Raw genomic sequence first — 26,851 nt, 5'->3', positions numbered from 1 at the left:
CTTTGCTGAAACAAAGTCCTTGAAGGACTCCAGGAAGGAAAACCTACACACATATGGGATCATCCCTTGGCCAGTCCTGGCACTTAAGGAGATCTAAAATGAGCAGCTGTGTTCCTGTGAAACTGCATGGGAAGATGGAGGTGGGTAGGTTTGATAAGCCAGTTGTGAAAAGTGACTTAGAAGTATTTCCCAAGTTGTTTTACAAATACCTGCTCCTGTCTGCTGCTGCTTACAGTGCAGGCAGTGGTCTCTGCACTCACTCTGTGGTTGACAGGTGATTCTCAACACTGAACATATATGCATGCATTTTTTCAATCAGTCATAAATAAAGCAGGTAGGATAAAGATATTTTTTTCCTCCATTACTCACTATATTCAGTTATCTAAGGGATTCTTTTTTTATTTTTAAATGCTTTTCTTGCCTATTCCCCAAAAGAGAACATTCAAAACCAAGTTATATTGTAATAGTGATTACTTGGTTGGGTTTCAAATATAAACCTTTCCAGAAAGTCATCCTGGCATTGGATGTTTTAAAGCTCCAGGTGCCACATTTGTAGCCAGAAGGAGAGTTTTAAAATCCTCAATTCAGGGCAGTCGAATTCTAATCTCACTGATGCCAACCAGGTGTGGCCCAGTGAGGGAATATGAGACCAAATCCTGTTAGTGTGTTTTCTTCCTTCTTGCTCTGGATTTATGTATCCCTTAGCAGAGATTCTGATCACCTCACTGGGAAATTTCACTGCCAAAAATTACATTCACAGGCTTCAATTTCAGGGGAACAGAGGCGAGCAAACACACTTTTTGTTTGATTCAAATGGCAGTTTCCTGCTTTCACCAGCCCTCCCTGATCTCAGCAAACACTTTGGCTGAGGAATGGCTTTTCTAGAAAACAAATCCTCTAATCGCAAAGTTCTCCCTGCTTTCCTTTTATTGCCTCTTTTAATCATTACAGTAGTTGAACTTGGACACTGCTAAATATTGACAGGAAGAATGAAATCATAAAGTCACAAGCCACGGGGAGGCAGATATGTGACTACCCTCTTAAAGCACGTCCTTTGACATATCTTGAAGGAAGCTTGGTACCTCATGTTTGAAATATCCTCCTACACATAACTCTGCATGTATTATTAAAAACCAGGATGTTCTTAGCTGGACATTTTAAATGCACATGTCATCACAGATGTGCCTGTATCCTCTTCTTCCTGCTGTGAAATGACATAAGCATTTTGTTCCTGATAACCTCTAATTTGAAAGCCATGCATGACTGATGTGGAAAAGATCTTGGGAAGCTGCACCACAGCACTCTTTAAAATCTGAGAAAAATACCTGTTTTAAGGGAAGGACATTTTTAAAGTATGACCAATGAGTTATGACATAATTAAACATCAAAGCACTTGGGTTTCAGAAAGTAGGAAAACTTGTAATCTGCAGGACAAAGTCATAGGCTGAGCATGAGGACATAAGGGAAAGCTGCACTTCTCAGACAGATGGGTTTTTTCATCAAGTGAAAGTGTCACTTTTCCACTTGGAAGCAATGCTTTTTGATTAAGAAGTTGACTCAGATTATGGTGCAGTTCCTGTCATGAGTTGTTAGCTGTAGTGCGAGTTCAAAGATATTCACACAGCTAAACATTGTCTGAACAGTCAGCCCAGAGTACTAAACCTGTGTGTTATTAACCCAAAAACACTCAAACCTTCACTGCAGCAGGTGGGGGCTTTGTAATGAATTTCACTGGAGAAAAATTCATCCCCCTTAAGGGTGGCTTCTCAGCCAGAGTCACTGGAAAGTTCTCTGTTATTTGAGGAAGATTACAGGCACGTCTCTGCTGAAGCGAGCAGCTTTGCCAGATTGTTTGGGTAACCTCTTGATCTTGCATTCTTTAGTTCTGATATTAACACAAGCAAGTTTTTCTTTTCATTTCTTGTCTAATCTTGAACTTGAATGTTGGATTTATTTATCTTGGTATTGCCAACTTTGAATTTTTATACAGGATACTTAACCTTTTTCTGATATTTTACTGTGCATCCGTTTTCCACTGACAAACCACTTTGTGATTCATCCATACATACCTCACTAGCTGTACATTAGGGGTTTGTTAGGCTTTATCAAAACATGTTAAATTTTGATTGTTAGGATTGAACAACATTGTCCAACACTTCCTCTTTTTCAATATTCTTTCTACACCAGGTGCTGTTCTAGATGAAAGCACTGGAAAGGTGTTGGTTGTACAAGACAGAAATAAGGTATGTTTGTTACAGGATTATAAAATAGATAAGTTCATTTAGATAAGCCTATTCTGTAGTAAAAAACCAAAATATATGTTTATTTGTATTCCAGACCAAAATTGTGATAGTTAAAAAGTTACTTCCTTTTACTAGCATCTTAAACACATCAAAAGATTACTAAATTCCATATTAGGAGGAAAAAAACAAACCTCTGAAAATCAACAGCTTTGTTATAAATTGTAACTGTGGATTGAACTAAGTATCCTTCCTGCTTTTAGTTTTCTGTTTTCTCCTGTAACTGATCCAGGAGTCTCTGATCTTGTGTTTGGAAAATCCCCATGGCTCGAAACAGATTCTGAGAGGACTCTGATTTGGTTTGGTTTCCAAAATTCCAGGCATATCTGTGGCTTTAACCGAGCAGCAGCAGCATGGTTGGCCATGACCTGGAGACCACCTTGGTCCAGCAGGTGTAAAGATCTTGAATTCCTCACACACAGAAGTGCCCGCCCCCCTACAGAGGGTGCCAGACCAGAGCAGTGCTGTGGTGAGGGTGGCTCGTGTGATGTGGCTTGAGGTCACCGAGCATCCATCACTGAAATGTCTTCCAGCCCCTATCAGCCTAACCCAGGTTTTAACTCAGCTGCTGCAGAAAGCTCTCAGGCTCACTGGCAGCTGCCTGTGGTACTCCATTCCATAGACATTTAGCCTGCACTCTGCTTTCATTTGCAAGTTAAAGTGTTTCATATTAAAACTGCATTAACTCTCTAAAAGAGTGAGACTAATGCAGTTTTAACATGAAACAATCAAAACTTTAGGTAAACTGAATGCATAGGCAGACTTGGATGCATAATTTTCATTTTGTACAGTTAAAACTGTGCCAGAGTCTCACTGGCTGCATTCTCCTGTCTTTCCCAAAACAGCTACTAAGACTTTCCTCCTCAGCACCCACAATATCAGTTCATTAGGACCTACAACACACCTAATGGGCTTCACTGAAAGAGTGCTTTCATAGGCAGGTTCAATCATACCGGATATTGAGTTTCTAACACAAAAGACAAGGGTGTTTCTCTTCCTCTGAACTTGTTTCCTGTAATTGAAGATGTTTATTTTTCATTTTTGTAATTTATAATTTTACTTACAATAAAGTAAAATGTCGAGGACTTGGCTTTAGGAGGACCTCCAGGCTTTCAGTCAGCAATTACCAATCAAAGCATAAACCCACCTCTCATGCTGTAGACTCCAAAAGTGATTCCAGCTCCAGAGAGTCTCCAGGAACAGAACAGCATGCTGTAAATATTAGAAACATTCCATTTATTTACCCTTTTATACACAAAAATATAAATGTGCATGCTTACCTTTTAGTAAATAACTGAAACAGATATCAGAGTTTAAAAAAAATAATTAAAAAATTAACAGCTGTTGGACTGCTTGGGTTTAATTGTGACAGGACAATTCCACAGCACATAAAGATTTCCAGGAACTAAAAGTAAATCTGAAAGCCAATAGACAAATACATGTACTTTCCATCTGCACTATTTTTAATCTATTGCCTTAAATTCCTATCCAAGCCCTTTAAGAATGCCCAGGAAAAAAAAGAATTTTCCAATGTAGTCATTAGGGTTTCAAATCACTGGAAAGCACACAGCTTCCCTGCTATGCTGCATAGACAAAAAAAAAAACAAAACTTTTTTTGGGCCAGTGTGCCTTTTTACTGCATTTATTTCTAGGAGAATGGTAACTTCTTCCTACATAAACTTTTAACAAGGAAAGAAATAGGAAGTACATAGAAGTAAAGCCTACAAATCTTTGTGCTCTTGCAAGAGGTGCAGGGAATGGAACTCCTTTAGCAGTGTGAGTAACGACACTTAGCCTGCACTTCACGTTTTAATACTGAAATTTATTGCAATTCAGTAAGTGTTTCTATACATAAATCACACACAAGCCCTCATTTCTTGTATTCCATGAAAATGACAAGTTACACTAAATGATCATTACAGACACACAGACATCTTAAAGCCAGTGCAGTATAGAACAATACAATCATAATATCTGTTTGTAAGATTAAATATATATACATTTTTTAAAAGCCAAAACAATGAAAGTGGAATACATTAGTGATTAAATATAAGATTATATAGTCTATAGCAGCTTTTTTTTTTAATACTCAACTACTCTATCTAGCAGCAACATTGTCTAATGACTGTTAGACAGTTTGTATTTTCAATCAGTAGGTGTTTTGTTCCAATAGTTCATACAGACTGTAGCTGTCTTTGATCATCATGTCAGCAGGAACAAACAAGTTCCAACTTACTGCTATTTTTAAAATAACAATACTGCAACTTCAAGAAAAATAAAAGTTATGTGTTAACTGTCTCCATATTAAAGAGTACAACACAGGCTGACTACTTCATTAATAGATTTTTTTCTCCAATACAGACTATAAACGCATGGAAATTTCCAGGAGGTTTGTCTAATCCAGGAGAAGACATTGGTAAGTTCTATGAGAACAGGTCAGCCATCAACAGAACTATAAGGACATGAATACCACTGAAATGCAGTGTGACCCACGCTGGTCCTGTGATGGATTGTTTCCTTGAATTAATGGTGAATAGATGGAGTGACACAATGCTGAAACCCTCATGATAACAGGGTAGTGTGTTCAGGACAAAGAAGGTTTGTGTAATATTTACTCTTTTTTACACTTTCTTTTAAGTGAGTGCTTGAGGCCAGCTAAGTTTTTGCAGGCTAGAGATATGCTGTGATATGAGCCAGAAGTGCAGAGGATTAAGGTAATCCATATATAGCCCAAATAAAACTGAAACAGGGAGCTCTCAGCTCACACTGGAATCCAGGGCAGTGACCTCAGGGATGGACTGAGCAAAAATTTCCAACTCTCCCTCTTTATGCACAAAACAGAAATAAATGCACTGCTTCCTTCCACCCCTTTCACTTGATTAGTCTGGACCAAGAGCTCCTCGGCACAGGGCCAGGATTAAGTGCAGGGCCTCAGTCTTGTGGGCACCTACTCCCACGAGGCACTCCTGTGGTAGGAAACAATGCTGGTTTGAGGAAACGTCTCATTTCTCTCCAACACAGCACAGCTGATGAACACTGCTGCAGTTTATCTTCACAGGTGAATGAACAAGGGTGTTTATGGAGGGAGAGAAAATCTGGCTTCTTCCTCCTTGTATCTCAGCCCTTAAAATCATGATCCATAGGCTGGTTACTTAAACTGGTTGTCAAGCCCAGGTTTCCTGACTGCTCCGTACCTTAGAAACACGTACTGTTGTAGCAGTCTCCCTACAACCATGTGTGGTAGGGTTGTATTCCAGTTATTATTTTAATACATGGAGAAAGTTGATGGTTGTCAGGATATGGCTGAGTTTAGTTTTTGGAACTCATGAGTCCTGTTTTAAGTGCTTCTGTCAAAGCTGGTGATGGAAATCAGAAATACTTGCTAGACAAAGCAGTGTAACGTGGTGAAATGGATCCATGTTTTCAAAAGAATCCCAAATGCCATGGCTGTTGTCTAGCCAGGCTCCTTCTCACTTCTAGTGCCAGCACAGCAGCAGGATTTTTGTACTCAAGGGAACAACAAATGACCAGCACTGGCATTCCAGTGGGATTCCCCAGAGTGATACTGCTATGACAGCAGCCATCCTTCACTTAACAGATGAGATGATGGCTGGAGCCTGAACTGAAAACCACCCAGAAGCTCTTACACAGCTTCCCTCCTGCCACTTCTAAACTACAGAATAATAAAAATTAAAATTCTCTGCATCACATATTACAGGAAGATATAAATTAGTGAAGCATAAAATATAATAGAGCCTAATTTTCCTTCCTCATTCTTACATAAAACTTTAAAAATACAAGTCACTCAAGGGACTAAATTTTAAATTAAAAATTGCCATTACAATTCTTAAAATCCTTTGGTTACATGAAGTGACAACATGCATGGCTGCCTACTTAAGTGAGTGCCAACTGACTCATGCAAGTGACACCAATAGTTTCATAATGCAGATTAAGCAAAGTGCACACATTTTTGTATCTGAGTATTTCTGAAACTCGAGCCCTAATGTTTCTTCTAGCTTAACTGTCATTAGATATTTATATTCATACATACACACACTTAAATAAAAGGAAAACAGAAAATGGCACTTCATCTAAAAGCAAAGCTCAAAGCTTAAATAAAATCCCTCATTACTGCAGTTTTTCTTAACCACAGCCTGCCCCAGCATTCCTCACGATCTCAGTTCACTTCTGTGTAACACAGCCCCTTGCCCACTAACAAAACCACCTGCCACAGGGAGTTGCTATTCCCAACATCCAAAACTACCCCTGAAATGTCTGCTTTGTTCCCCTCTGACTTGGCAAGATGCAAGCTTCCATACGATGGTGAATCTCTATGAGCCTTTTAAAATTTGTTTTTGGAAGCAAGCCAGCACACATTCCTTACTGAAAATGAACTAACAGGAGTGGGTTACACTGCACAACAGTTCTGTACACTGACCACTCAAACCAGACACAACCAGGAGGTTACATTAATTTAGGAAAAGCCAGTATTTAACCTACCAGTAGTTACCCCAGGCAATTAGGACTTGACTTGACTATGATGAAACTGCAGACTTTGGAGAAATCAGTGGAATATTAAAACACTTCACTGGGGGCTCTTCAATCTGTTACTGAAGAGAAAATCTCTCTGGAGCAGCTCTGGATGGATGGGTGGTTCTCTGGCTGTAATTGCAGCACACAGACCCTGCAGACCCTTAAAGCTCCTGCTGCATTTGTGGTGAGCAGTGTCAGCACTGACCTCACTCCAGCTGGGGCACACAGAATGCACAGATGCAGCACAGATGCAGCATGTTTCATGGAAGAACAGGCTCTGTGCTGCACTGGGTGCTGTGCCATATTTGAAATGCCACCAGACTCTTAAGGTACATCTTGAAAAGGACCAGGAGAGTTTTACCCATATTATAACCCCTTGGGGTGAAGTGCAGAGATCTGATCAAGAGATCTGACATCGGTCCAGGTGCAGCTGCACAGGGTCTGAACCTCAGACTGGGCACGGGTAAGGACAGGGATGGGGATCCAAAGGACTGCCAAGGCAGTGCAGTGCTGTCTTGGATTAACACATCAGTGGAGCCAGCAGTCCATTGCAAACCACACCCTGAACAGCATTACCAAAGTAATTCTGTAGGATATACACAAGAAAGGCACACAGCAATTACTTCTGTTTGGGGACCAAAAAACTAGCTTTTCCTTGTGTTGGAAAAACAGACTGACATTCTGAAAACCTTATGAAGCAGAACAGAGAACATGCTGAGTAACAAACAGGCTTTCCACCTTTCCAAAAGGAGTGCTAAGTTACTCTCAGATGTATTGTAAGGATTGCTCTTTCCACCAGGAGACACAGCAGTTCGAGAGGTTTTTGAAGAGACTGGCATCAAGTCAGAGTTCAAGTCCATCCTAAGCATCAGGCAGCAACACGAGCACCCCGGAGCCTTCGGGAAGTCGGACATGTACATCATCTGCCGCATGGAGCCCTCCTCCTTCCACATCAGCTTCTGCCAGCACGAGTGCCTGCGCTGCGAGTGGATGGACCTGGAGGAGCTGGCCAGGACGGAAAACGCCACACCCATCACCAGCAACGTGGCCAAGCTCTTACTGTTCGGGTACCGGGAAGGGTTTGATAGGATTGACATAACCATGAGGGAGTTCCCAGCTGTCTACACAGGCCTGTTCTACAAACTCTACCACAGGGAGCTGCCCGAGTCCTACAGAAACATGACATGATAGCAATACATTTCACATTTCCTTATTGTAATAATTTAGAATTATTATTGCAGTGTTGCATATTACAGTTAACCGTGGACTTCTTTTTAGGTAATTATTAGAATGTAATTATTCTCTGATAAGCTAAGATATAAATTATTTTTAAAGGTAATTATTGCTATGAATGTGCATCAGGTTTTTTCTCCTCTACTCCGTAAAGCAAGCATAAGGTAAATAAAATACATAGGTACCTAGAAAAAAACAGAAGTTACTGATCCTGAAAATATATTCTGCAAGTCATTTGACCTCCACACACACTGGCACAATAGATTTAAAGAGCAATAAAAAGATAGTATGAAACATTCATGGTTTAATCTGGTATCTGCAAAAGTAGTTATAATATCAGCAAATAATTGCTTCTATTTGGCTGCTTCGGAGAGGAGTAGGAAAGGCAACATTGTTAGTGCTGTGTGGCATTGATGCTCAGGATCTGCCGTGGAAGTCAGCTTTTAGCAGACATGGGAAGGAAAAGGATAGCTTTCTGTCCAGGTCCTGTTTTTGGTCCAGGTTTGTACTGTCCAGTTCTTTTCAGTGCCACGTACCAATCCGAGTATTTCCGTGACCGGTAAGTGTTGTAGTTATTGGATTCCAAACGCTCGAAAAAGAAACATTCTTCTGTTGCATATTTCTGAAAGGGAAAAGAGAAAGAATTACTGGTAGCACTACAAATCAATCCTTCACATGCAGGGACTAACTTAGCAAGAATGTGAGCAGTACCTTTGGTTTTAAAAAAAATAGAGATTAACTGTGTCACAACTGAACAAAGATACTTATTGTGAAAATATTGTTAAAAACACCTACAACAAGAGGTTTTTACCTATGGTTCATTTATTGTCTCTAACACAGATCAAGCAGCTTTTAATTTGCTTTTACTGTGTAATTTTGTTCTGATCAGAAAATATATAAAGAAAATGTTTTGTAAGAACAAAAACTTTAAGCAGAGTATAGACAACTCAGTACAGTTGCCCAAGCTGGAAATTCAGGCACATCGAAAAGGGTAAAAAAAAAAAATTCCTTATTTCTCCCTAAAGCATATGTGACACCAATGCCTTCCTACAGTGTGTTGTCAATGTAAACATTTTGACATAAACCCTATGATTTAGGTAACAAATGACTGCTCAGGCTTCATGAACTATGTGTTCCTTAACGTCTGCCAGAGGGAACATTTCAGGAGCTGTGCAGCAAGAGCGGGATGCCAGCCACTGCACTGTCAGTCTCAGCACCTGGAAAAACCCTGGATGCCTGTGGATTTTCCTCTCAAATACACTGCAGTCCAGGCTGCATTCAGAGTGTGGATCTGGCAGCAAAAGCTTTCACAGCACCTCATGAAACACCTGAACTGCTCAAACTAAATTCAGGTTATTCTCACAAACATTCTTGGAGCACAGCTTGAATCCATAACATCAAAAGACAAGGATTTCTCTTTGAGTCAAGTCCTTCAAGTCTGGCAAAACCTGGCTGATCACAGCAAAACTACAAAAGCACGACAGAATGCACGGTCATATCCTTAAATAAATTATTTATCATGAAACAAAAGTTAGTCAAAATTCTTCCTTTCATGGGAAGTTTGGGAAATTCTTCATTAAATTAAATAATCACATTTCATTCCATAAAGTGAAACTATTTTATTCTCATAAGTGGAAAGTCAAAATAAGCCGTATCAGATAGGAAATGTTTCCGTTATTCCACTGAAAATCTGATGGAACAGATGCATTTCTGCACAAATATTTTCAGTTAAAAGAGCATTTTCCAAGGGGAGGTTTTGACTATCGGCATTCCAACCAGCCACTTCCTCCAGTGGTAGAGATCACCTCTCCCCCACAACTGAGGCTGTTAGTAAAGAGCATGAAAATGCTCCGTTAAAAGCTGCATCATCCAGATTTACAGACAAGAACATAACCCACTGCACCCCCACGCAAATCATCAGGGTGAGCAGTGGTCCACGAGCTGTGCAATAAATCATCCTGCAAAGCCCAGCTCAGAACAAACCCTGCAGCATGCCTCAACAAGTAATTACAGAAACATCCAACCAGACGAAAAACAGGCCTGAATAACAGTTTGCAAACATATTTACAAAAATGTTAATTTATTTGTAAAACAAGGACACTATGCAAATTGATCCCGGACACTGAAAAGTAATTTTAGAACTCCAGACATAAGAAAGGACAGAGTAGTACTTGAGTCACTGGTGGATTAGAAATTAAAGTTCCATAATGTTTTAGAAGAAATTTCAGCAGTGTTTCACCATGTGCAATTCACCACAGACATTTCCACTGTACGCTCTGTGAGCTCTCATGAAACACAGCCCTGCTCTAACCGAACAAGAGATGCTGGCAATTAGAAACAGTTTCTTGAATGTGTTTAGAGGCAGAAAATGGTAAAGGCACAGCCAGCCACAGACTGTTGGAAGTCAGCACAGAAATCCTCATGGAAAAACATTGCCCGTGCTACAGAAAACAGCCATGAAATTGCAGCAGCGTTTGTTAGGCTGGTTGGAGGAAAAAAAGTCTTGTTTTGAGCAGAGAGTTTCCACTATGAATAACAACAATGTTGTGTGCAACAAACATGATTCAAGTAATACCCATTTCCAGAAACAACACCAAAGAAAAAAAGTTTTACAAGCTCAAGTGAGAAGCACAAAATGACCCAACATTACATATTCTGCAAGGGTAATTCCGAGTAACTGGACGATACTTCCCGAGCATTTCACCTTACAGGAACTGAGCAACTAAAATGCTGCAAGGGAGGATATTCTACAACCAAACCCATCATGCAGCAGCAGGTCAGAAATCCCAAATATAAACACACCCCTGTGTTTATGTTTATTTTTTACAAATGGTGCTAAACACCCTATTTTGACCATTCCCCATCGCTCAGGGTACGGAGTGTGATGAGAATGGGAAGCCGAATGCCACCGCACCAGCACCACAGGAAATTCCCAATTATCCCGAACTCAAGAATAGCACAGTGGACAACTCCTCACATTTTCTTCAACTGAGTTGTCCCACAATATCCGAGTAACTTGAAGCAGGTTCTTTAACTGCATTCCTGAGCCCACACAAAACTCCCTGGAGCCAGAACTGAGGAGCGCCCTGGGGAGCCCTGCTCCTGTAAAACTGTCTCATTTCATGGAGGCAGAGAAGGGGAATCAGAAATAATTTCTGCAGGCACGGGTCTTTCATCAGCTGCAGTTCAGCCAGGGTTAGGAATGCACATTGTTAGCCCCAGCCGCAGAGGGGGCTTGCACGGAGGCTGAATGGGGCTGTGAATACACAAAGCACCCGGGACTAGGTGCTTTACAGACCTAAATTCTGCCGGGGTGGATGCCCTGCAGTGGTGCTTCACCAGGCACTGAAGGATATGAATGTGCATGAGGGATTTACAGTGTCTAGGTGTCATAAGCAAAATGAATGCAACTGCAGCTCTTAAAGCAAAATTTATCATCTGGCTCTGAGAGATATTAACTCTCAGAGTCTGCTGCACACACTGGCTTTAAAACACAGTTAAAAATTCAGCTGATACCAATAAAACACACGAGTTTAAACTAAAACTAGTCTCACTAGAGAGCAGCTTAATTTACCCTCATTTATATAACTTTTAAAATTTTATCATCACATTTTCAAAAATATTTTTCTTGCCAGTTTTCTAGTTACGAAGTAGAAGTGCCAAAAAAAACCCCTTAATTCTCTACAAAGTGGAAAATGAGAAAATAATTCATACAGATTAGTATCACAACGGTAATTTTTTAAAGAAATTTGCTTTACTTTCCATTTCAAAGAGGTCTTTTAAAATCACTTTATGTGAAAGTAAGTGAAAGAGGAAAAAATCACTCCTGAAGGTAAAAAGGCAGACACTCTATTCTTCATTTGTTTTTATAATTTCCTGATCACTGTGATTTTTTTCTCTCCCAGACAAGCCATTCCTGTTAAATTTTGCAGCTCCTAGGTAGGGCAGAAATACCCAAGTCCTCCCGATTCCTATTTCAAGTAATTGACAGAAGCTGTGCAGAGCTCATTTCTCCTGATAAATCCCACACCCAGGAGCTAAGTCCTGCAGGAAGAACGGTTACTCCACACAGAGCAAGGGCAGGACACAGCAACACAGAGATATGAGGAAAGGGTGCTTACCAAGGCCAGCAATCTGCCATCCTCCTTCATGGCCAGGAAGCGATTGGCACTGACACCTTTGATGGACACCACTCCTCGTTCCTCTGCCTGAAGCTGCAGCTTGACTGGAAACAAACAAAAAAATAAAAAGACAAAAGGTTTCACATCCATTGTGGGATTGCAACACTTGACAGTCACTGCTTCAAACCCTCCACGCTTCAGCTCGCAATGAAAAGAGAAAATTTTCAGCCTTTGGCTTTCTGATCCCATTTTTACAAAGAAAGTAGCTACTCTCAAATTGGCAACCGCTAGACCGAGTTATTATATCTTCATTTCGCGTAAAAAACCCATGAAATTCTTTGAAAGGCCACTTAGGGCACGGCGAGCTGCTCCCAGAAAATGGAAATTTTTCATGGTAGTTTCTCCAGAGGTTATCTCGATGTTTGCAGAACAGCATCGGACACTGAACGCACACAGCTGTGTACAGGCAGCCTGTCAGCAAGTCTAACCAAGACTGTTCAGGTCCATTCCACTCCCTAAGGGTTCTGCAGTTCCCAACAGAAAAATATCCATTCGTTTACCTCATCCATCCAACAAGTGGGTGGAACAAACAAACTGAACTGCAGCAGTAGGTGAAGGCAGCAAAGGCACAAGAAACAGCGTTACACAAAACAGGAACATGTTTTGCGTCAATTAAAAGAAATTACAGATTTTATAGAAATAAAAACCTGTAAGGTCCTATCCCACAGCTTTCAGCTACTACCTGTGAATTATTAACACAAAGCCTTAACTGATTTCTGTAGCCATAAATCAAACCCAGTAGTTTGGATGAACACATGAAAGCTTCCCCTTTGCCTGTTGTACACAACATCTCGGACAAGAGCTTCCTTCACCCACCTGCTTTGGTTCAGCAGGTAATTTACTCTGTTTGGAGATGCAGTTTTAAATAGCTTGAGCTTTTCAGAATAAATGCCTGAAATGACTGTAAATTTTGCAGAAGGAGCATCTTTTGAGATTCAGAGAGAGGTTGTTGCTTATTTGGCTTTTTGTTGAAGGGAAAAAAGACAGCACTGAAGAAACCAACCCAAACTCCAACACCAGGAATACACGGAACATGAAACTGTCAGGATAATTGCTGCCAATCCTTTTTCAGGGTAAAAGTAAAAAGTCAGGCACAATTTCATCTCAGAACCAAGTATCCAAAATACAGGGCTCCCAAGTTATGAGGCCAAAATCAGACTTGTGAACAGCTCCAAACACTTTGGTGTAACTCCTTAGCCTCTGGGGAAGCAAGAACATGGAAAAGTGCTCTGGGCAGGGACTGTGGGAAATGGACTTTTGAGATGTGCCAAGCACACAGCTTTCACCACACACTTAACAAGAAACAGCTGTGGAACAGCTGAAAATTAATATTAATTACTGCAGTACTGTCTGCTTCGTGACTTTCTCTGGACAAAAACGCACACGAAATCCTACAGTATCACACCGGGCCAGAGGTTCAAGTTCTGTAAAAATAAACTTCTGGTAAAGGTTTGTAAGTCCTGTAAAAATTTGTATCGTTTGGAGAAGCTTGTGAAAACAAAAAAATAGTCCCAAGGTATTCCTGCAGAGTTTGAAAAGAGCTGCAATACTGAAAGCCCCAAAAGGAAAACCAGCTACACTGGATTTTCCTCTCCAACTACACAAACACGTGAACAAACAGAGCCAGAAGAGTACTGAGAGTTTTTCAGGTCTCAGTGTTACTTTACAGCTTTATTAACGCAGTGGGTATTTGCCACAGGGTTACACTGAGCTGGAGATGCCAAGATACAACACAGCCTTCTGATCAAACACATTTTGACCACATGACCATCACCAGAAGTGACAATTTTAGGTTTGGCTCACTGCAACTAAACTGGTTGTAAGAGGAATGTATCACTTGACACCAATGATCTGCATCTTTGGCAGCCTTTGGACACCAACAGCAACAGTGCAGACTTTGTTCATCATTTCACATCTACTCCTAATACTTGTTTTCAGCATAACTAAAAATCCCCAACCATGAAAGTCAATAATTAAGACATTTGTATCCCAAAAAAAGTAGTAGATTGTTGTGAAAGAGGTCACTAACCAAGGGCTAAAAAGGCCTGTTTTCCCAGATATTCTGGCACTTCTTTGAGGGCCCCTCTAGCACGGCAGAGTTATTTCCCACTTCTCATTCACGCCCTGCAATCCACAAGGAATGCCAAGCACAAGGCTCTGCTCAATGCCCGCTGGTGTTGTGAGAACACAGAGTTCCCCTGCTGGGCAAACATCCCCAGGACTGGGGCTAAATCATCACTAACTTATTAAATAAAACAATACAACCAACTCACAGCACCCAGGAAATTTACAGCTCCTATTAAAGACTTTCTTTTCTATCATAATAAGCTTAACAGAATCATTCTGCTGAGTAAGAAGAAAATTGCAGGATGTCCATATGCACTTTCACACCAGTGGAGAAACTGAGTGATGTAGCCCAGGTGAACCTACACTGCCTTCCATTCATATAAATATGGATAGAGAGGGAATGTTTTTTACAGTAATAAGCAGAGGTTCTGTTAGACATTTGTATTCACTGATGTTCTGGCTGAAAAACGCCACAAACTATAGTCCAACCCGAATTTCCACTGAAACCAGTACAATCTGGGCACAAAAGAAAGTTGGAGTACACTGCAACAGGAACTGAGATGTTCTTTCACAAGGTATGTGGCCAGGACAGATGTACAAGCTGCAGGTTAAATTGAACAGTGTATTTAACAGAGTTACAAATGGGCATTTATTTCACAACTTGGAGAGACTTTTCTAAGAATATGGAAGTTGAAAAGTGGTATTTAATAGCCTTGTGGTTGGCAAGGTTTCAGATTTCTGTTAAGAAATGGATCTTCCTTGTTTTCTTAGAGACCTCAAAAAAAATTATTTCCAAGGCAGTTTGTGCAGTCCAGTGGAGAAAATAATTTTAAGGACAAGTAGCTAGACATGAAAGCTGTTAGTAAATGCAGGGAATAGAGAAAACATGAACATTTTCCAAAAGTACTTTTATTGTCCTGAGCACAAGAACTGGAAAATCACCCATACAATGCAAACTCCCAGGTGCTTTTACAGTTCCAATAAACCAAAGCTTTAGAGTGGCCCAGACCCAGGAACTGCACAACTTAAACGGTCCCAAATGGTTTCACTGCTCCTCATCATAAAGGGTTCAGCCAAACATATCCTTCAAAACCAGTTCACTTCAAAGACCTGGGCAAAATCTTCCAACTTAATACTTCAGAAAAACAGAGCTGCACATTCTGGAAGTTGCTCACTGCTGAGCTGGTACTACCTTTTGATTCCCAGTGGGAATGTGCTGGCAAGCCCTTTGTCCAGGGCAAACCCTGTGAGCAAAGCCACGTGCTGGTATTTCACTCACAACAGGGGCAGGAGAATGCCACGGGATCAGTAAGGAAAAGGGAAAATAAAGGTCACAGGGAGGAGAGAAATGGACAGAAACACATTAGGAATAAAATAAAAGGCAAACAAAAAGAGCAAAGAGCAGTAAAGGGAGGGCAGGATAAGGCAGTACAGGAAGGTGCTGTACTGGGCATGAGGCGAGCTCACTCATCTGAAGGAGGTGGAATTTGAGGATGTATTAGCCAAAGGGATTAATAAAACTCCCATTTTCCAGCTCCTCCACAAGGAAATGGGAACTCTAGCCACTGTATCAGAGAAACCCTGAAGTAAAAACCAACTATGAGCTTCTGGCTTCGGATGCATTTACACAGCAAATGAAGGTTTGATTACAGCCTCAGCTGTATTTTCACTGTAACCCTACACACAGCCCTCAGTGCAGACCAACGCTACAAGTACCAGCCCCAGTGTCAGGAGCACACAAAACTCGGGTCAGGACTCCCTCTAGTCCAGCCTCCATCACTCCACAGAGAGAACCCTGCCTGCCACACTGCACCTAAAGGAACAGCTTAGGGCCGGGAAGAGAGGACAAACTGGATACTATTTCAGCCTCTTTTCACTAACATACAGCTGCTTTACTGGAACAAAATGCAAAACACCTCTCACTCAGTTTATGAGAAGGGAGAGTTTCTGTACCCCCCAAAAATCCCAGGCTGCACGTCTCTGGATCAATGACTAGTGTTACTACAGTCTGCTGTGGAAAAGCTCAGCCCCAGCCAAAGGCTCAGGGCCCATCTCCAACATATTTGCAGAGGCCCTGTAAGGAAAATCCTTCCACGAGGCCCCCGAGTGACAGCGCGGTGAAGCTGCTGTGCCAGCTCCTACTGCCCGTCCTCCCGCACCTCCGTGCCCACAGGAAAGCACAAAGCAGCTATTTTGCAGTCTCCCTGCAGAGGTGGGTCAGCTCCAGAGGGAATAAGCATCAGAAATGCAAGGAAGTTCACAAAAAAAAGAGGGGAAAAGTAAGACTCAACCACGTTTCGCTAAATGCAACACCCTACAGCCGAATTCCCACTCTGCTCTCCTCTGTGGCTGAAGCTCGCCATTCCTTCATGCTCGGGGGCAACATCTATTCCCAGCCAGGTGTCCAAGCAAAACACAAGGAGTCAGATGTGCTTGCTCCACACCTAACACGACAAACCCTCCCAAAGCCAGGGCTGGCTCAAAGCTACACATGCATTTACAAGCACACGTATATTAACACCCCACCTCTGGCATTTCCTGATTGCTGGATCCGATCCAAACCCCAGCCTGGTGATGCCTACTGTAGCTTCCTCTAAGAATTACAGACATCTTTCTGTCCCTCTGTCCCACATCAGTTTCTGACAGTTTCTGACATCTCTTTCAAAGGCACAATTAGCAATTTACAACTTCTGCTGTTTGATAAGCGCTGATATACAAGGTATCCCCAAGCCTTCAGACTGCGAACAAGAGAACAACTTGCTCACGGTAAAACTGAGCCACTGCCAGAGGCACTGATGGACACACTGCCTAAAACCTGGAACACGTGTGAGCCAGGGAGAAGAGAAACAGCTTAGCAGGAGAGGTGGGCTGCTAATAAACCAAACCATCAGAATTGCAACAAAAACAATCAAGCCAATGGAGTGTCACAGCGAGAAACAGTGACTCACGCTCCCATACAAAGGCACATTTCTTTGCTTTTGCATGACAACATTCTAAGTGTATCTTTTTCCTTTTTGCCAGCCAGAGGCATAAAACCACTGGCAGACAGACCCAAGGTCTCCAAAAGGTAAACATCTACAACAAAAATACACACTCCTGAAACACAAACACTTCAGGAAGTTCCGGTTACACTTAAGAGTAATCCAGGGCTTAAAGCAGAACAGTAACTTGTGTAACTGTTTAAGCATCCTCCCGCTGTTCTAATCAACCATATTAACAGGGACATTCTCAGATTTTGAAAGTTTTCACCTTTTAAAGTAGTACAGATACTGACTACAATAGAAATTATTTCCCTATTCAGGTCCTCTACCTATCCTGATTTACATCTTGACCTCAGTTCCTACAAATACCCAGCTGTACCTAACATGCACCTGTGACATTGGGAATCCTCCCCATGAAACACTGATTACCAAATACACAGCATTCTCTGGTGTTTCCTATAAATCTCATATAAAAGACAGTAAAGTCATCCTGCAGAACAATTTCAGAATAGTGTGACATTCAACACTTCTGGCGCCGGTGTGACACTGTGCTCTTTGCCTGTGTGCCCACATGTAAAATACGCACAGCCACACTTCTCCACTTCTCACAGCTTGCATAACCTGGCTGATCAAACGTAACTGAGTAAAAAAGTCATGCAAAAGCAAATCCAAAGTTTGTGGATTCTGCTTACAAAGCAAGACTGGGGCATTGTGTGCTGCCGAGTAAACAGCGATTGCTTCGCATTACGAAAGGATTTAATACGCCAGAAACTCCAAGTGACCATCATGTACAACCCTTCCAAATGCCTTCTGCCACACTGTTTGCTGACTCCTTGGCATTGCAGACGAACTGATGAACTGATGATGCATCTTTGGAAGTCAAGAAGGCAAAAGCAAACAGAAAGAATTCCTAGCTTTACCAGAGAAGAACTTCTTTCATTACTGGATATAGGTAATAAAGCTTAGTCTCCAAATTACCATTATTTTCACCCCATATTCTTGATTTAGAAAAATGTTTCAGGGTTTCCTTATCAAAAGAATAACACATGCCTGTTCACATGTAGATTTTTTAGAACTGTTCCCAAAGGGCTTTTTGCAGCAAGGGTTAAGTTATCCCCCACTTTACTCTCATTTGCTTTTGCTTCATTTAGTATTGACTGAAGTAAACTGCAGAATAACCACTTGTGGGTGTTCAACTTCAGAACAAAGCTGGTGCAATGTTCAGCTAACACAGTCGTGTCAAAAGACACGTACAGAACTTGCAGAAATTCAGCTTTATATTTACTGTGCATTCACTCATCTCCTTGTAACTATGACCTGTTTTTTACTTGCAGGAAAACAAACACATAAAACCAGGGACAACCCAAGGCAAACACAGGAACAGCATTTTCAGAAGAAAAGGTAAGATGTCTAATTTTTAGAAGGTATTTATAGTGTTCCTCCTCCAGGTACAACTCACACGACTGCTCAGTAGTACACAGCAGTTAGGGCTGTGACTGATGTCGGAGCAGTAACACATGAGATGAAAGGCAAAGGCTGCCAGAGCAGTGGTGAGACATTGCTGACCCACAGGCTCAATAAGCATCGGTGCCACAGCTGGAAAGAAAAAGCTGGATTTTAGGAATGCCAAGAAGAATCAGTAAGCTGGATTTCAGAGTCTGGAGCACAGTGGTGAAAGAGGAACTCTGTCAGGCACCCAGGGATGGCACATCAGACAGGAGGAGGAAGCAGGAACAACCCCATACACAGGAGCTTCTGAGTTTTGAGCTGCCTTTTAGAGCTGATTGCTCTTAACCTGACCAAAAGACAGCAACTATGCTGGGTTTGTACTTCCCAGTACCAATGAAACTGAACTGATCATTGAGATTTTAATAAATATTTTTACAAAAAATAAAAATAAATTTAAAAAATTAAAGCCTTACACGTGCACACACAGTATTGCACTGGTGCCAGCCCAGCTCCTTTACTGCCAGCACAGTGCAAATGCCACCATGAGCTCGGAGTCTTACTTCATCCTCCTAGTCCATCCCTTTCCAGCAAGCTGTGTAACCACCACGTGCTGACCTTCCAATAAAGCATCCACAGGGGAACAGCACCAGCTGCAGGGAAGGACAAGAGCTGTCAATCACTGCTGACCTAGCACAGTAATGAATCAGTCCTCACAAAAAGGCTCTAATTTGCTTTTGAATGCAGTGCTGCTTGAGTAGAGTTTTCTTCGTAAGAAACCACATTCCTTAACTGAAAATAAAACTCACAATACATATTTGGGTAACACTCCTCACTTTTATTCTGAGTACATTTGAACCATTCTAAGAAGGGACAGTAAGCACTTTCCTGAGAACAAAAGAGAGACCTTGGAATCTGCAGCTAGGAAGAACCTACTTGACTCCTTGCTGCTCCAGCCTGACCATTGCTAGTGCCCATATCCTGGTTTAGATTTATGTGATGGTTTCAATGTCCACACTGCTCCAGACATCTCCTGCAAGAGGGTGCTCCTGCAGCACACCAGCTACAGGCACTGGCCATCACCTTACAGCACAGCAAAGCAGCAGCCAGGCACCCCACTCCTGATAGAATATCACACTGACAATACTGATCCACGGGATGAGAGCCTGATCACTGGATCACCTTACCACTACTGGCACTGGCTCTAGCACAGGTAAGTGCTCTGGAAGAGGTTACTTCTTGAAGCTCTAAAGCAAGCAGTAGGTTGGGACTGAAATAAAGAACACCTGGCAACATGAGGCAGTTCTGTGCACCTCTTCAGCTTTGAGGAATTCCTGCATTTCTAAGGACACGAGCATTGTACATTTTTTCCCTCCATTTTCCTGAATGAACAGCATTACTGTCAGCAAAACATCCACAGTGAGTCTGTAAACGTCTCTAAAACCACAAAATTAATGTTTCCTATTTACATACTCCAACAAATGGCCAGGAGCACGTTCAGCTGTTCATCCCAACTGCTCTGAAACAGGTGGAGAAACCCAAGGAACTGAATCCACGTACTGTTTCCCAGGAACTGCTCAGCCCAACAAGTCTGTGCAGCAGGATTCCCTAAGTGACCTCTACACAGAGGTGACAGCCCCTGCATGGCCCTTGGTGGTTGCTTGTCCACACTAACACGTGCTGCTGGTTTTGTATCCACCTCTGTTCCTGCAGGTCCCATGGAGTAACTGCACACTCCACAGGTGTATTTCCTACACCCAGGAATGTCGGTCTCTCCACCGGTCTTTCCAGAGTTGTGAGACTCTATGAACATTCTTTGGAACACAGCCCCAAAATCACTATTCTAACCTGAAATGTAGCATAGGTGACAGCTATACAAACTCTCTTTGCACTCTTCCAGACATCCATCTGGGAAGACACTGTATCCTGTCCTGCATTTTGACAGATGAGATGGTTCAGGACACGGCATCACAGGACAGGCAGTGACAATCAGCTGCCACTGGAGAGGGGCACTCTGTGTCTCTCCACTTCACATTGCCAGCCTCGCACTCCTACCACCTCCCTCGCACCATCCCTGGCACTTTTCTTGGCATGTCAGTGATGGATATGTGGGGAAAAATGAAGACTTCACGATTTTTTCCCCAGAAATGCCAAGAAAAGATACCAAAAAATTGATGCCAGTCCCCACAGATGCTACAGACCCAAGCACAGATCGAGATGCTGTAGTAACTGCACACTTGAGTATGTTAAGGACATCCTTTAACACCAAAAATAACCCCAAAGCTACACTCCCACAGAACGGCACAGAGTGTCAGAGATATGGGGGAAGTTTGCATCAGGCATTGCAGGCCAGCCTCAGGGCAGAAAGGAAAGAACCAAGAAACACTACAAATATTTTCAAGCTGTATCACAGCTGACATCTCTCCTTGCTCTTACAAAACACCACCATGCAGGATTCCAGAGCCACGGCTACCAGGATTTTGTGACTTGCACATTCCAGGAATCCAAGTGATTGCGGTTTTATGAGATCTGCTGAAATCCTGTCAGAAGGTAACAGACAAACCACCAAGCTCTGCAGCACAAGAAGAGAATTTCACCACACTGGCACTGCACACGGCCATGGAGTCTGGGCCCTGCTTTGCCCCCTCCCAGCACCCTCAGTCTCCTTTGAATCACTCGGTCAATGTGGTTTCAAGCTCTGCAAGTCAAAGACGAGCGACAGGCTCAGCCAGGGTCACTCCAGCAGCACTGCACCACGACAGCTCCTGCAGGACAACCTCCACCCAACTGTGCAGACATCATCTCATTTGTATTCTCGGCCGATCCTATCGAGCTCCAGTCAAAATCTGGCCCTACCCTGAACAAACAAAGAACTACGTAAGATAATAACCTAAAATGCCAACAGCACTCCAGAGAGGCGCCCTTTCAATATTTTTATTGACAAGTCTGGAGGCAGCAAAAGAGGCAGACAGGCAAAACAGTTGACCTGCACATTGTCACCAAACACTGCTGAAAACAATGAAGGGTGAGAGACCTGCTTTGTTTTGAAACACCTAGTCTTGAACAGGTGCTAACAAAAGCCAAGGCTATTAATTCTCCATCAGGATTGGAACAGTATCTCCTAACCAAGGCTTCAAAAATCCTGCCATAAACTTTTCAGATATCACCTGGAATAGATATTCAATTTACAGATGTCAGACACTTATGTATGTTTTTCAGCAACAGTAACTTGAGCATTCTCTGGGCTGCGTTGGGTCTGGTTTGGTTTTATTAGATAATTGCACTAAACACGCTGTCACCAACAGTCAAAAGCACCATTAATTCCAGGGTTGTTTACCAGCTCAGCACAATCCATCACCTCTCAAGTATCCTGAACAGATGGCCAGTGATCCCAAAGTAATGCTCCCAAGAGTGCTAAAAACCATAATGATCAAATAACTATTTATTAGAACTGCCTGCCTTATCTGTAATCCAGGGGAGCAGGGGAAAGCTTACAGAAAAAGTGTCACTGAAAAGATTATCATTTAAAATTCAGGTTGAGTTACTAACATAATTTACTTCCTGTAGAATGCTTTTAAATATGACCCCACTGCAGAGAAACTTTTTCTTAGAATCGGCTGCACAAATTTCAAGCATTTATGAACCAAATGAAAACCAACAGCAGCCACCTGATCTCACAACATGTTATCTGTATTTGTCTCTTCCAGCTCTGGGAGTGTATGGCTAACAAAGTTGGATTATCATTTTCCTGCAAACCAGACTATGTAAAAGCACTCCCAATTTCCTAAGTGAGACAATTTAAGGGCTAAATCCTGCCCTCTAGTGTACCTCTGGATGGTGGTGCCCTTGGAACCTTCTCCACATCCAAACTGGGCAGAAAACAGCTGGGAGGGACAGGACAGCTCACTGCCCACTGGAGACCCCTTGTGTTGCCTTGGCCCACCTTTGGAGTGTACCTGCTCTTGGATCACACAGCTCCGGGGTGGACAAGACTCCCTGGGAACTGGGATAGGGATTAGCAAACACAGCGAGAGCTGAGAAGGCATCCTCCCCTGGGCAGGAACACGATGGTATTTCTATGACAAAAGAAGCAAAGGAAACATATTCCCAACTTTTTCACACAGGAGATCTCTGCTACCTCATCCCCTAAAGGCAGCAACATCCAGGAGCCAGGAGGAATTTCTCTGCCGTGCCACAAAGTACTTGGCAAAGCAGTTAAGGTCTGTGCAACAGATCAAAAGTAACGTGAAAAAAGTCTGTTTCCAGAAGCACCTGGGTAGAAGCAAAGCATTTGAACATTTAGGGGCAGGGTCTTTTCTAAATGAGTCACCTCTCAGTGCTAAGATCTGGAACAGATCTTGCCCTGTCAACAGCCCCAGCCACGTCCGTGGGACACCAAAATGGGAAAGGAGATATTCCAAGTTCCAAACAACTTACGCACCTACAAAAGCTAAACACGATGTCCTGAACCTTCATATGAAAACACTTCCTGACGTCTGCTCAACTTAGGAGCACCATGAGTTTTCTCCCATTGCATGATTGGTGACCAGATTGCCATCGTCTTCACTGAGCTGCTCTAAGAGTCAGTCAATACTTCAGCAGAGTCTTTCCAAAACATTTTGAGCATAACCATTTAAATGTGAGAGAGACTGGTCAAAATCTTAATATTAAGACCTATTTATGAAAGGAAACCTGCTTAAGAAATTTTCCTGGACCAGTACTACCCAATTTCACATTTTCTTCAGATATTTACGGAAGAGGAGAGAGGTACTGAGCAGGAAGAAGGCATTTCCTACATCTGCAGGGTTGACTGAGCTCACACAGCTGAATCCTTTCCAAGTGAGAGGCTGGAGCCTTGTCACCTCATTAAGGAGTGGACAAGAATGGCTTGGGATGCCTTGGATACTGTCTTGGGTTATGCACTTCATGAAACAAAGCTGCTTAAGAAATTATGGAAATACATAAATGCCAACCATTCCTCATTTAGGGAAACTCTGAAAGGAACCAGCTGTGCTACACATTCTAAATGTATGGATAAGTGTTCCCTTTCCATTCTCCAGGCTTTTCCCCCTCACCAGCACTGTAGCCTCTTTGAGGGAAACACCTCTGGAGAGTTTCTAAAAGCTTTTCCAAAAACACTGCGTCCTTTGTAAGTTTTCCAGGGCATAAATCAACAGTTGTTGATCAACAACAACAAACCAGCCATGTTTTTTGTTTTGCTTTGGACAACAAGACTCTCAGAAAGCGCCTCCTGTTTCTTGTTTGTGTGAAAGCACCTCTTCAAGGGAAAACACTGCAGAGTCCCCAGAGTGTGTCCAAAGGGGCACTTCACTGCAGTCACGGCAGCGCACGCGTCAGATGTGGCAATAGTGGCCATGGAAGACGCCCTGTCCTGGGTTTCAGCCGCGTGAATCATATGATCCCAATCCTCCAGCACGCAGGACGTCAACTCCCGTTCTTAATTTCATTAACAACGCAATTATGAATAAATGAAGGTGAGTGTAAAACCATGCTGGTACATAAAGCAGACGTGTATTTCAAACAGAGGCAGAAGGAAGGGAGCTAAGAAGGTCATGGATCATGGAAACTGGTTTATAGCATTAAAACTTTGGTGTGAAATGTAAGGAGACAGTAACTTGCCTTCTAAAACAAGAACTTCCTTTAAAAGTAAGAAGGATGATGTGCTATTGAAATGTTATTTTGTATAATTAATTCCCAAGAATAGCAGCAACCACAAGCATCTCTACTAACTGGCCTTTAATTATTTCTAAACCAAATTGTGCAGACATTGTATTTCTTTTCTCAAAACCACCTTACAAAACCTTTTGCTTAACTAAGAAAATCACCCTGAATTACTTGAGGTGTCTATTTTCATTGCTAATTTCTTTTTTTAAAGTCCTCTCACATTGTCCAAGATTTATTGCCCTCTGCCATGCCAGGAATACCACGAGATTTCACAGGGCAGCACTCACCAGGTCAGAGTTGAGCAGAGTCGTGTGGAATGACGTATTTACAGCAAGGATGCTAAGGATGTGAACCATGCAATGCCCCAGCAATGAGCCTCGCTGATGCTTCAAGCACTGATTATAATCTGCTTCTCAGAACTAGGGCTCTTCCAGGAAAAAAAAAGAAAGGAACAAAAAGCAACAAGCCAACAGCTGTCTGATAATAAGAAAGGAAAGCACAAGATGCCAGTTGAAAATTTTAGTATTGATAAGGCTCAACAGGAAGAAAAAACAAACATTCAATGGACTCAAGAATTAAAAACTAGTATTAGTTTTCCTGAGAGAGAGTAATAAAAAAGGCTGAGAGGAAGAAGTTGCTGTGAGGGAGCTCTGTGATGAAAAAGGCTGCAGTGAAAAATACCAGCTCCCTCAGGGCAGCCTGGCCCAGCCAGGTGAGCACACAACACACACCACTACCTGCACTGTTCAAAAGCAAAGACAGGGAATGAGGCAAGAACCCAACAGCCACAGCAGTGTCCTGGACTCAGCTTCAGCCTTGTGCATCCCCCTCAACATCACCTCCCTTTGCAGCAGATTTCCAGCACATTTCCATAGCTACTTATGGAGTCTGTTAACTAATGAGATTAATTACCTTTAAGGATTCCTGTAACAGGATTTCTTTGGAATTGCTGGGTAAAACTAATTGTTTTGCAAAAGGTGAATGTCCGAAGCAGAAAGTAATATTAAGCATCTTTGTTCTGTCTCCTCACTTCCTTTTCCTCCTAGTCCCTGTATCCATCACCCAGAGCACAGGTGCAAAGCAGATGAAGAATCCCAGTAAGGCATTTCACCTGCTCCTCATGCCAAGTGCCTGCAGGCAAGCCCTGCACACGGCACAGTAACAAATTCCCTCCAGCCAGGAATGGGGCTGGGACTATCTGACAGCTACACAGCAACTCCCCATACCTGTGCTGAAGGAAACGCCTCACAGGCACACCAAAAACCCACCACACACCTCCATGCTGAATACTTCCAAAATATTCTGAGCTCTGCAAAAGCCATTTTGTTTGTAGGACAAAAAGCAGCCTGTGTTGGTAATAGCAACCTGCCACAAGCTCCCTGCAAGCCTCTGATCACTCGTCCCATGGGCTGTGCTCCCAGCCCAGGAGCCTTTCTGTCCCTTCAAACCATCAGGTATTGGGAGGGACAGCCTCCTGCAGCTGCTGGAATCCATGGATTTTATCTGTATCTAAACCACCGTTAATAAAGTTTAAAAAAAAAAAAAAAAACAATGGAACATGTAACATTTTAAACGAAAAAGGTGTTCTGACAGCTGTTTGTTATAAACCCCGCTTCCTTGGCCAGATTTACCCCTCTGTTCCTAAGAGTACCTGTGTGCCAAAGTGCTCGTACTCAAGAGCACCTGCCCACACTGGGAAAAAGAAAGAACAACCTCCTCTCTACCTTGCTACGCATTCACCGCCGCCGTGTAGAGCCGTCAAGTGCCATCAGACCCCTGTAAAGGCCACGCAAACAAACCCGAGACCCCTTCAAGCCCGTAACCAAACCTCTGTGCACCTGACGAGCTCAGCACTCAGCAGGTTGAGGGCGGAGCCGCCAGCGAGGCTTTGCCTCGGGAACATCCCGCAGGTGCCGGCGCGGGACCGCTACGGGACGTGGGTACGAATTAACCCGGCATGAATTAACTCCGTCTGCGTACTCGCGGTTATTCGCTTAGGAACATTCGGCAACATTGACGGGCGCTTTCCAAGCACGGCTCGCTGCCGAAGCTTCGGCAGGGCGGGACGGCCGAGGCGCGGCTCCGCTCGCAGCCCCGCTGCCCGGGCGAGGAGCCGCCCGCCCGCCCCGGTGCCGCCCGCGGTGGTCCCGGGACACACTCACTGTGCGGGTCGCTCTTCTCGCGGACGCCGTCCACCTTCCCGTCGGGGTTGATGCGCAGGAAGAAGCCGCCGTTCTTGCAGTACAGGCGCTTGGGGTCCTTGAAGTGCCCCGGGGGAAAGGCGCCGCTGCCGCCGTCGTCGGGCAGCGTGGCGATGCCCCCCGCCGCCGCCATGCGCCGGGCCCCGGCGGCACCGCGCCGCGCCGGGCCCCCGCCGCCCCCCGCCGCCAGCGCCGGGCGGCCTCGGCCCCTGCCCCGGCCGTCC

At 43.1% G+C, this 26,851-nt stretch overlaps 2 protein-coding genes across 2 annotated transcripts in view; one reads left to right on the top strand and one right to left on the bottom strand.

Moving 5' to 3' along the window:
- NUDT6 (nudix hydrolase 6) overlaps positions 1-8,364 on the top strand; it is a 12,052-nt gene extending 3,688 nt beyond the window's left edge. Inside the window, exons 3-5 of the mRNA XM_033059938.2 lie at positions 2,188-2,243; positions 4,662-4,716; positions 7,633-8,364. Of these exons, the coding sequence (XP_032915829.1) occupies positions 2,188-2,243; positions 4,662-4,716; positions 7,633-8,021 (500 nt within the window). The 3' untranslated portion in view covers positions 8,022-8,364. The remainder of the gene's footprint in view (positions 1-2,187; positions 2,244-4,661; positions 4,717-7,632) is intronic.
- On the bottom strand, positions 8,349-26,851 carry FGF2 (fibroblast growth factor 2). Its single transcript, XM_033060463.1, has 3 exons — positions 26,589-26,851; positions 12,188-12,291; positions 8,349-8,688 (listed from the first exon to the last, which is right to left on the bottom strand). The coding sequence occupies exons 1-3, from the start codon at positions 26,758-26,760 to the stop codon at positions 8,503-8,505; spliced, it is 462 nt and encodes a 153-aa protein (XP_032916354.1). The 5' UTR covers positions 26,761-26,851; the 3' UTR covers positions 8,349-8,502.

This window comes from Catharus ustulatus, chromosome 5 (genome assembly GCF_009819885.2).
Source record: "Catharus ustulatus isolate bCatUst1 chromosome 5, bCatUst1.pri.v2, whole genome shotgun sequence".
NCBI lineage: Eukaryota > Metazoa > Chordata > Aves > Passeriformes > Turdidae > Catharus > Catharus ustulatus.
This window is presented reverse-complemented; position numbering and strand designations above follow the sequence as displayed.